The following is a 12,257-nucleotide window of genomic DNA, read 5'->3' as shown; positions in this document are numbered from 1 at the left end:
TTGGCTCATATTCGTGCGGCCCGCAGGCGTACCCATTCACCATCGGTAGATCAGTAAATGTAAGAGGAAAATTCTTTTATAAGTATAAAATACACCTAATATTATAAATATTAGATTTTTTATTTTTAACTAGCTGTTGCCCGCGACTTCGTCCGCGTTTTCGTAAAATAAGTAGCCTATGTCCTTCCTCACGGTTCAGTGGTTTTGATGTAACAGACACATTTCCCTTCACTGCTCTGCTCCTATTGATCGTAGCGTGATGAAAAGTATACTATAACCTGCCCAGGAGTATGAAGAATAATTGTACCAAGTTTCGTTAAAATTCGTCGAGTAGTTTTTGTTTCTACAACGAACATACAGACAAACAGACAAAAATTTAACTGATTGCATTTTTGGCATCAGTATCGATCACTAATCACCCCCTGATAGTTATTTTGGAAATGTATTTCATGTACAGAATTGACCTCTCTACAGATTTATTATAAGTATAGATATAGATAAAGTCGATAAATATTTAAACGATTAAAAAAAATACCTACAGAAAACGAGTAATATGGACTGTTTTTTTATTTAAAAAAAAGTTACAACTCCTGGCTGTAATTAAACTATCCGTGCGATGCAATAGCGACTCGCTATTTTTTTTCCACAATACCCCCCATGCATTACCATTCCTGAGGACTCAGGTGTTATTCCTCTGTACCCTGTAAATTCACTGCAATATCCCACCGTTCAAATTGAAACATAGCCATGCAAACATAACTGCTTCACTGTAGAAACACGAATGGGACAGGTGCCCTAGCAAACGACTTTTGTACAAAATCTTCCTCTGATCTCCTTCTTCTCCATGTCCTCTACCCGGTCACGTGGAGGAGATTGTTTACAGATGGTGTCGTCTTTTGTATCACTTCTCATTAAAATTAACTGCTTTTATTATTTTTTATAAATGGTCCAGTAGAGTGTAAATAAATATTCTACCAATATTTCTCCTAATGTCTCCCTTCTTTTTCTTTAGTTCTTTCCTCTATATTGTAGGTGGCGGATACCACCAACAAAAGCATTTCCAAAAAGAGTTGATGTCAGACAGGCGACTGGTCGTGAAAGAAAGAAATATTTTTGTTCAAGTAACCTTAGACTTAATCATTTTCGAATAGTAATTTTTTCATTACCGCCCATCCGGAACACAATTTCAGCCGAGAAGAGCAGACGAGAAACTCACCTCTTGCTTTTTTCAAAAAGTTTAACTATATAAATATTGAAACTGTGTAAATACAAACTGCTAGAGCAGACTAGTTCTCACAGGCAACACCCGTTCACGAGTATGACGGAAAAACGAAAACATTTAAAAGCCAAAACCATGGGTAATAAGAACAAAATCATTACGCCCACCCAAATAATCACCCATTTTCTTGCCATAAGGTACAGGAAAATCATATTCCTGCCGTTCCCATGCCATACCTTATCAGCCGATAATCGTCCATTGTTTAACATAAGCCTGGAGGGAGACTTTGTACAAAAGTCGATTGCTTGGATACCTCTGTACCATTCGTGTTTCAACCGTGAAGCAGTTGTGTTTGCATGGCTGTGCTTCGGTTTGAAGGGTAGGATATGGCGTGAATTTACAGGGTACAGAGGAATAACACCTGAGTTCTCAGGAATGGCAACGCATGGGGGGTTATCATGGGCGAAACAGTATACTCTGTTATGTCCATAATACTGTTCATGTCTATAAACGACGGTTACCCATTTCCATCAGGTGGGCTGTCAGCTTGTTTGCCATTCTAAGTTGTATATAAAAAAAAAGCCCTCAGCAGGCGGGTTGGTAATTGTATTTAGATTTTTAGAGATGTATCGCTCTACCATTAGATTTCTTTAGTCGCCTCTTACGACACCCACGGTAAAAGAAAGGATAGCCCATTCTACGCCGGGACCACATGGAGTATACCTATTGGTAAATAAAAATGCAAAATTTTTCTTCATATTTGTCATGTAATTGACAAGTCTTATTTATTAACTATGAAATTTTTAAATAAAAAAATACAAACTATTCTGAGTATACACATCAAAACGGGCCAATATTGTTTAATAATTTATAAAATGTATGCTGTTATACATGTTAATATTGCTGGAATAAAATAGTTTTTTTTAAATATTTGTCTTATTTAGTTTTTGTATTCGAAAATTAACACTAGTGAATAGAAAAAAATACATAAAAGTTCTTCATCTTCTTTTTCTTAATTGAAATCGGTCGCCATTTGTAATAATAATAATAATATTTATTAATCTACTTAAACATATTTATTTATTTTTACAACCATTTCTGCTAGCGTCATGTATAAGAGACTCAAAGCACACCACGTTCATAACAAACATTTATTATGCCAACGTGGATATATACTACATAGTTTTTTTTTTCTTTAGTGGCATTCACCCCGATATTAGGGTATATTTTATTAGACATAATGTAGAATGGTTTTAAACCATTTTAACATTTGCAAACCTCTGCGTGGTGCTGCATGTTATGTGCCTGTATATGTATGTAACGTCTTATTGTACCATGTAGCAAGCGAATAAATATGATTTGATTTGATTTTGATTTGACATGTCGATGTATAAACAACCATCAATATGTCTTGTTTGTTTTTCTAAGTTACACATTTTTCGTGTTACATAGACAAATTATTTATATGCCTATTGCTTTTGAAACTTGTCAGGCGTCTGGAATTTTATGTATTGTTTAAAATCAACCAGAAAAGTTACTTATTTTGCGTACGCTGCCTAAACTATAAAAGATAGAACCATAAAATGTTCTTATTAATTGTAGATCTTATAAATATCTACAAAAAAGTCCGCGACACACTGTACCTATCTATGTCGAGTGAGGCACAACAACCATTTTTTTATTTAAAAATTTTGATTTTTTTTGGACTACGTTTAAACGCATTTATTTTACTCATGCTATTAATCCTTATCAAAATAAATTGTTTTGAAGTTTTTAAAACCCTGCTATATACGTTTATTTAAATCAAACTTAAATTTTATTTGCAAGAAATTAACAAAATAAACATAAACCCTTATACATACAAATGTGGACTGAATAAAAACTTTTTAAAATTACATCAACTTCTTAAATTGGGGGCCTCATGCAGCTTTGCCGCTTCGGGCCTCTGACGGGTTTAATCTGCCCCTGAGTAAATGTGTCACTTAATATTTATTACTAAACTATTAGGAAAAAATCCTATACTAAAATCATCTAGTTCAATCATCTAATCATCTTTTTTTTTTTCAAAATAATCAGCGGTAATCAAAGAGTATTTTTGTATTAAAATGGCCCATTTATATAAATATAAACACCTATACCTATACCTATTCCTCGACGACTTTTTATATAAAAAAAAAAACACTATAAAGTGCTTAATAAAGACTTTAAACTTAATACTAAAAAATCAGTACAGGGTACGATAGGGTTGATAAACATAAAGGTAAAAGCCCTTTAAAATAATAATAATAAAAAAAAAAAACATTATCTATAGTGTACCAAATTCTATTTTATCCAGCACTTATTTGCAGTCGAATTTATCTGACTGGCAAAGATTATCGTGCCCATGACTCTCATGCCGGATTTAACCAACAAAGTACATGTGTTTGTATGTTTTTTAAAAAAAAAAACACTATAAAGGTACACAATAAAAGTACACTATATTAATATTATTTGTCAGAGAACAATATAAAAAAAAAAAAACAAGTACAAAATAGAATCTTCGGTTTGAATCGTGTGCTAGGGATATACATTGGCGTATTTAAGATGGGGGGGAGGGGGTTTTTTTTTTAATGGATTAATGGATGGAAATGGAGTGGTAATCCCGCCTTCACTACCGGTATACACTGGCGGGGCACCAGTGAAGTGAGATATGATATGTGAAGATGAATGCAGGTAAGTTGCCCTACCATGACGAATTCGACGAGAATTAATATTGACTGTTTCCAAGCTAGGCTGTTAGACCTTATTACTAACAATCTCCTTGGAGGAGGGGGGAGAGGAGAGCTGGCCCCATAAAAAGACGTATATGTACTCTTAGATGTGTCCTTGTCCTGAAAGTTCCGCAGGCAGGTAGCACAGACCCCCCCCCCCCCTCCTTTTATACACCACAGCAACTGCTACAAAGTTAAGCCATCAAAAAATTAAACTACTTTATTCTGTTCAGTCCAAACTCGAATTAGTTCATCATGGTCATCATAACCATGAGACGCTATGACGTCTGCGTAATCCGCTTTGCTGTACTTTTTCTTGTAAAAGTGAAACTGGTCACAGTGCTTCGGTACTATGCCTACTTTTTTCGCGACAATACCCAAATATATATCGTCAAACCTGAAGTGCTTCACGAATAAACTGCCCACATATAAAACCTTCATGGATTTGTTGGAGACAACATAAGCTCCGGCCGTGACATACGGCGGCCATTTATTCCACGGATACTCTTCCAAAGATACCCTCCATTTGCTAGTTTTAAACCTTTGAGGCGCCGACTTAAAGACGTAGCCAGCAAACAAGTGGTTGTCCTTGTCTTCGCCCACTGTTGACGTAGCACTGTCTCTCTCCCAATTGTTCTTTACAGTTTGATCGTGTACGTAGTCTAATAAATTATTAAGAGATATATACATATCGTCGTCCGTGAATAGATAAAAGTCGGCCGTAGAACAATGCTCGTACAGCCATCGAAAGGACATCATCGTTTTTATGGTATTATTGTAATAATTGTCATGAAAATCTATTTGTATTATGTCCTTATATTGAGCCATTTCCTGATCTATACGCTTCTGAATATCGGATTTGGGATTGTTGTCTATGCCCAGGAAGAATAGAGTCTTGATTATCCTTCCAGGTATCAGATTCTCCTGTCCGTACGTCTGTCTGATCGCGGACCGGTGGCCGAATTGGTGCATTGCGGATTTTACAATGATGAACAAATCTAACTTCTCTATTGTATTGCATTTACCGGAATTGCTTAGGAATCTGTAGGGGTAATAATTTATTGGTGCGATTCTAGGCTTCCTTCCTGATAACACATCGCGTACGATCGGTTTCAAATCGACATTTAGGGGGTAGTCGAATTCATTGTCGAAACTCTTCGAGTATAAATAGTCGCCGACGCCGAAAAAGTAATACACACACACCAACACACACGCACACACAAACACTTTGTATTTTGTTAGTCTCATTGCGCAAGTTCATGAGATTCTTGATATACAGTACAGAAGGTAACACCTATAAAAACAAAAAAGTTTTAACAATATTAATGGCACTGAAAATCTACGAATCTAGAAGAATTAGTTAGTGAATAAAATAAAAATTTACATATACAATGTCAAATTCTTTTAAATTAAGAATTTACTTTGAAAGAAAGAGATGAAACATTATGTATAGTTTAAAATTACGAAAAGCCGATTATTTAATCCTTTAAAAAACTAGTAGTCTGGATAGAAGCAATAACATATCTTATCAATGTGTACACATGAAACATTCTAATTACTTACTGATGACATTCATACAGGTATGTTTTGTAAAATTGTAGTGCAACTATCTGAGCTCACTGTTAGCTCAAGTGTTCAGGATGGTCACAATATATTTTTGCCAATAACACAAAAAAGTATGTATGAATACAATCTTTACCTTAATCTTAGGGAATATCTGTTAATTATTATGTGAGGTGTCTTAAAACATATCTAAAGCCTAACTGCGGTTGCTAATCCGCCTAGAGGGATGCTGTTACCCATCCCTCGCCCTCCCTATTGCCTCTCTCTCGCCCTCTTCTATTTTTTTTATGGGTGAAAATGGTATGGTAACCCATAAAAAAAACAACTATTTCACAGTAAAAAACACGAATCTCCCGTAAATATAAGCTTTAAAAACAATTTCAGTTACGGTTTTGTGGTTATATATATATATATATATATATATATATATATATATATATATATATATATATATATATAATATATACCTATTATATATATATATATATATATATATATATATATATATATATATATATAATATATATTTATATATATATATATATATATATATATATATATATATATATATATATATATATATATATATATATATATATATATATATATATATATATATATATATATATATATAAAACTTCCTAAAATCGTTAGAATAGAATAGTTAATTTAATTCAAACTTAATACAGTTGTTTCTGTACCTAGAAATTATTGATAAAATAATTTGTGGGTATACATGGTGGGTAGACTATTTGACATAATGTACACTGTGGCATAATGTTGCTTTTTCTATGGTAGTATTGTCTTTGTCATTGTCAGAGTCATGTCAAGTGTGGAAAGAGTCTGCAGGGGAAAAGGGATTGTTAGTAATGGAGACTGAGAATCCCATTGCTAGCAATATACCCAACCAGGTCGACCTTTTCGCGATTCCCGCTGGAAACTATCATGGTTAATTCCTGATGAATTCGTCATGATGGGCTAACTGGCCTGTTTTCATTCTCATCGATCACCCTTCACTGGTGCTCCGCCAGCGTATCCCATTAGCGCAGGCGGGGTTACCAAACCATTTTCACCCATCAAAAAAAAAAAAAGAGTGTGCAGAAAATGTGGATTTGAATAAGAAAGTTCGAGAGATTTTCAGTTTGCTAAAGTTAGTTAATTAATATAGAGGATTCAAATAAAACATTCCAATAAAAGGTGTATTCTTAATAATACAATAAAAAAAAATTACCTCTCGTGCTAGTTAAAAACTGTGTTATGGCAGGTAATATTCTCGGTATATATGAATAAAGTTCACTTTTCAATGTGGTATTAATTCAAATGTAGGTACTAAGTTATGCAGTCGACGGGCTTCATTGTGTCTAAATAAACAATTCATTTACATAAGGTCGAAATGTAGATAAATTATTTACACATAATATTTTATTTTTTAATATATACTTAATAACATACATAATATATACACACACATATGTAGATTTATTCTAAAATACCAATAAATATTATTATTATTTCAGCAATAATCATCATTATTTCAGCCATTATCCGTCCACTGCTGGACATAGGCCTCCTTCATAGACTGCCATAAGGAACGGTTCTGAGCCACTCGCATCCACCAACTCCTTACAGTACATTTCAGGTTGTCACTCCATCTAGTGGGGAAAGTCCTACACTGTGTTTGCCCGTACAAAAAATAATAATAATGAATAATTTCTGTAATTTCCCAAAGAGGGTTGACGTCAGACAGGTGGCCGGTCGTAAAACTAAAAGCCAAATCTTTTTGTAATATGGATAAAAAAATTACGCCGACCCCATACAATAATTGGGATAAGGGTAGGAAGATGATGAATGAATAATTTCTGTACTGTTCATAGTTAAATATTTGTAAAAACTGTTGCAGTGTCTTTGTACACATAAATTTAATTATACAATCAAAGCTCTCCCCAACCAAATATAAAAGACTTACACAAGAGTAATTTTGCAAGTAGAAACTGTATATACTGGGAGGAAATGGATTGTTAGCATTGGAGTTTGACAGCCCCATTGCTAGCAATATGCCTTATTAGGTCGACCTCCACGTGGTTCCCCCTGGAAACCATCGTGAACAATTCTTATGGAATTCGTCACGGTGGACTAACTGACCTACTTCATCCTCACCTATCATCTTTCACTGGTACTCCGCCGGTGTATACCGATAGCGCGGGTGGGGTTACCATTCCATTATCATCCATTAAAAAAAAATTGTATATACTTTATGTGTTTGTCTTTCAGTACAGTCAATACTGATTGGATGGGGGGGAGGAATTGTTAATAATGGAGACTAAGGACCCCATTGCTAGCAATATACCCAAACAGGTCGACCTCCACGTGGTCCCCCCTGGAAACCATCATGCTGAATTCCATGTGTATTCAACACGATGTGGTAACTAACCTGTCTTTTCATTGTCACCTATCATCCCTCACTGGTGCCCCGCCAGCGTATACCGATAGCGCAGATGGGGTTACTATTCTATCATTACCCATTAAAAAAAATACTGATTGAATGGGTGTTGTCTCATGTCTATTAATTTTATGTAAAACTGACCCAAAGTGAGTACTGTCGCATTATATATTAGTTGTAAGGTACTTTAAAGACTTAAATTTACATGAAATAACTATAAATTCGATAAAATTGTATCACAGTTCAAATAACACAGATGTTTTAATTGTATTTGATAATTAAACAAAGAATTTAATAGTCATAGTAAATATATCAAAACGTTTAAGTATAAAATAATAGAAAATTAATTGATAAAATAATTATTAATAATACTGTATTATTTGGAATACAATGTGGGGTTTGCTAGTCAAGATGGTTAATATGCCTTTGATCTTGTCTGCCGCTCCCATCTCTGATGGTGACGACTCACATACAGGACTCCTAAAACAAAGTCTCGACTTAATATCTCGTTTCTATGTTAGCAAACAAAAACAAAGGCACATTAAGGCCTTGTTGATTGAGAGAGAAGAGGAAGAAATTTTATTAAAAAAAAATATGATTGAAGAATAAAGTATGACACATATGTACGTGGTTGTACATGGCATTATAATAATGAATTGGGCAAAACATGTAAGGATGTATAAAAGAGTTTACGAAGACATAATACTATTTTATAAATAAAAATATTCTATACTATTCTGCGACAGTTGCAGTCTAAGCACCAAAGGGCTGGGGAGGGGTGGGGGGGGGATGATAATGTAATGGTAATCCCGCCTGCGCTGTCAGTATACGCTGTTGGGGCACCAGTGAAGATGAGAGCAAGTCTGTTAGCCCAATTTGATGAATTCATTAAGAATAAAAAACTATGGTTTCTAGGTAGAACTGCATGGAGGGGATAATAAATAATAATGGAATGGTTACCCAGCTTGTGCTAATCGTAAACATTAGTCGGGCACCAATGAAGGATGTGAGGTGAGAATGAAAAGAATCACTTAGCCTATTGTGATGAATATATTTAGAAGTTAGCACGATGGTTTCCAGAGTGACCATATGAAAGTGGAGGTCGACCTAACAGAGTATATTGCCAGCAATGGAACTGGTAGTTTGCGTTACTAACAATGCCCCCCTGGATCGAATGTTGATAGTAACTAGCATAGTAATGGTAGCATAATTAAGTAATTCAAATCACCTAACCAAAGATGTGTTTATTGTTTCAATTTTGACTCTAAAGGATAAGATAACCTATACGATTTCTGATACAAGAGCCATAACACCTTAATCCTGAGCAGCAGCAGCACATGATAGGCATTATGGGCATCATGATACATTATGTGATGTTCATGGTGTTATTTGCATTGACATGTATTACCACAATTTGGATAAACAATAGCATTAATAATACAGATTAAAAATTGGTACAACTAACGCCATCTCTTGTAGAGTAGATAATTATACTAACAATTATGTAAAGAAAACCAACAGATCTCTAGATAATATGCCACTTCATATAAACTGCAGTTTCATGAAAACATGATCAATTTTTATGTTTAGCTGATGTGTTTAGTTGTCATCAATTCACTGTTGAACAGACCTCCATAATAGACAGTACTTAGATAGATAGATACTCTTTATTGTTTCCTCCAAAAGACTACAAATTCAATAAAAGATTTAGTTGAGTATGTACAAGAGTACATACTCAACTAAATTTCGATAAAATTCAATCATTGAAATGTGTAAATTTTCACTTTTATCAAAGCATTTTCTCTCGGTAAGGACAAATTAGTTTGAGAGCCATGGCTTATTTATATGCTCTCCATGCTAGACTTCTCATGTAGTCATGTCCTATTAAACTTACCAAAACTTAAAGTGAGGTGTCTACATTAGAGCTGATAGACACAGGAGGCAGGTAGTGGCTTCGAATCCTTGAGTGGAGCCGTGCTACTTCGCTGTCACTCTCCATTTCCCGTACAAGCTGAGTGAACTGTACTATTCCTGAAATGAAATTAGAAAAATTAGAAACACTAATCAATTTTATTACATATTCTTTTCATCTAAGAGTTTCCTCTTGTCAGTGCAACTGATTCATGCATCTTTTTCCAGCCAGCTCTATCCCAGATACAAGCAATAAGGTTTCAATATTACAGGTTTTTTTTATACAACTTAGAATGGCAAACAAGCGGACGGTCCACTTGATGGAAAGTGGCAACCATCGCCTATAGACATGAGCAGTACCATGGACATAACAGAGTATACTGTTTCGCCCATGATACCCCCCATGCATTGCCATTCCTGAGGACTCAGGTGTTATTCCTCTGTACCCAGTAATTTCACACCATATCTCACCCTTCAAACTGAAACACAGCCATGCAAACACAACTGCTTCACGGTAGAAATACGAATGGGACAGAGATACCCAAGCAATCGACTTTTGTACAAAGTCTCCCTCTGGTAAAACAGTATCTACAAAGCACAACTTGGATTCATAATAATATTATTGATATTTCTTAGAAATCAGTAAATATTGTACCTAATTCTGAGTATAAAGGAAATGTAAAGAGCAGATATTTTAGGTATGTGACACAAAATCACAGTATGTATATTACTAGGAACATACACTAGCTTTTTTTTTAATAAATGATCTATAAATAATGAGCTATACAGCCATATTACTCACTCATAAAGTAGCTTTCTATAAGTAAAAGATTTTTTAATTATTGGTTATTTATGTTTTTGAGTTTATAAATTGCAAATATAAATGAAACTATTGCTCTTTATAACATTATATTTTGACTTGCATATGTTGTTGATGGAATAAACTCTTTTCTGAGTGTTTTCATTACATTAATGTATGGAGGTCTTAAGTTTCTTAAAAGACTGACATAGCACTAACTGGTGCTTTTTTTTTAACTTTTGTAGAGGCTTCAGTATACTTGGGTGACCATGCCAGGTGCATATGGAATGGCAATTAATTATAGAAAGTGCATTAGGTTTGTCAATTTGTTAGGGACATCTTTATCCAAAGATATAGGTGTTTGGCATTGTGATTGCCATCTTGGTTTAGTATTACATTTATATTACCATTATATAAAGGCATAGCCCTAAGAATTTGCTATCTGGTTGCAATTCTGACCACATTCTACCAGCAAATGTAAAAGTTCTATTTTATTTCTTCTGGGACTTGCAAGCACATTTGGGTGATGGTGGTAGCCACTTTCTATCAGGTGGGTTGTTAGTTTGTTTGCTTCTCTAATAATAAAAATCAATATTTTAACAAATTGATGACTGCTTTACTTCTATAAAATAACCCACTTTTAAAAGGTGTGGTAAATTAAAAAAAAATTATGCAATTAAGAATGACAAACAAGCCGAGGACCCGATTGCTTAACAGAAGCACAAATCATTCATACCTTCTCTAGAATTGGTAAAACCATGCCGTTTAATAGTTTCCATCTCAATCTGGACCACCATGGGGAAAACAATCTGCATCATTTTCAACATCTCATTGCCGGCTGCTTCTTTCGCCTCATCTAGCTTCGGAGCATAGTCGACGGACTCTAAGGCCTCTAGAACCTCTGTCAGAATTTTGCGTATCTGATCAACTGTCACATTTTGTGGAGAAGCCATTGCTATAGGTTAGATTATGCATTTAGTATCTAAAATATAGAGAAATTTATACATAATTAATACTGATTTATGTCTTATCCATATTTATGACTAATCATGACTCTCAGTAATGAGGAAACGAGAGAAACATATTATTAGTAGGTATATCTTAGAAATCTCATCCTCCTCTTATTGGAAGGATACTTAGCCATTTTGCATGTAGTTGTAATGCACTGAAGATTTTCTTTAAAACAATATATATCACGTGGGTTAAATTAGGGATACTATCAGTTTTTCCTTGAATAAATGCTGTTCTTTTTTCTCTTCCGTGTTGCTCTTTAAGGTTAGCGTTAGTACAAACAAGAAAGTACCTATTGTGTTGGACCTTGATCAGTTGGTTTTACTTTAAAAATCAAGTAACTGCATATTTTACTACATAATAGTAATTAGTTTTAAATTTGAGAAAAGAAAATAATATTTATAGGGCCAAGATCAAGCACAGACGAAATAACTTGTCAATGTCAAGTTATGTCAGTCAACGTTAATAGAAAGCAACATAGAATAGTATAAAGAATACTCTGTGGTCGTTAAAATTTGACACTAACTCATCCTCATTCATTATCGGGAGGAAGCCATTAAAAAA

At 34.3% G+C, this 12,257-nt stretch overlaps 2 protein-coding genes across 2 annotated transcripts; both read right to left on the bottom strand.

Annotated features, from left to right (window-relative positions):
• Positions 1–3,512: 3,512 nt before the first annotated feature.
• Positions 3,513–5,217, bottom strand: LOC113514010 (beta-1,3-galactosyltransferase brn). Its single transcript, XM_026897995.3, has one exon. It carries the CDS (start codon positions 5,215–5,217, stop codon positions 4,180–4,182), a length of 1,038 nt encoding a protein of 345 aa, XP_026753796.2. The 3' UTR covers positions 3,513–4,179.
• A 3,098-nt stretch (positions 5,218–8,315) lies between these two features.
• On the bottom strand, positions 8,316–12,147 carry LOC113510392 (protein C10). Its single transcript, XM_052903304.1, has 4 exons — positions 11,986–12,147; positions 11,419–11,664; positions 9,867–10,003; positions 8,316–8,452 (listed from the first exon to the last, which is right to left on the bottom strand). Exons 2-3 carry the CDS (start codon positions 11,633–11,635, stop codon positions 9,873–9,875), a joined length of 348 nt encoding a protein of 115 aa, XP_052759264.1. The 5' UTR covers positions 11,636–11,664; positions 11,986–12,147; the 3' UTR covers positions 8,316–8,452; positions 9,867–9,872.
• Positions 12,148–12,257: the final 110 nt, after the last annotated feature.

The sequence above is a fragment of the Galleria mellonella genome, unplaced genomic scaffold, assembly GCF_026898425.1.
Source record: "Galleria mellonella isolate WM207_F2 unplaced genomic scaffold, CSIRO_AGI_GalMel_v1 utg139, whole genome shotgun sequence".
Taxonomy (NCBI): domain Eukaryota; kingdom Metazoa; phylum Arthropoda; class Insecta; order Lepidoptera; family Pyralidae; genus Galleria; species Galleria mellonella.
This window is presented reverse-complemented; position numbering and strand designations above follow the sequence as displayed.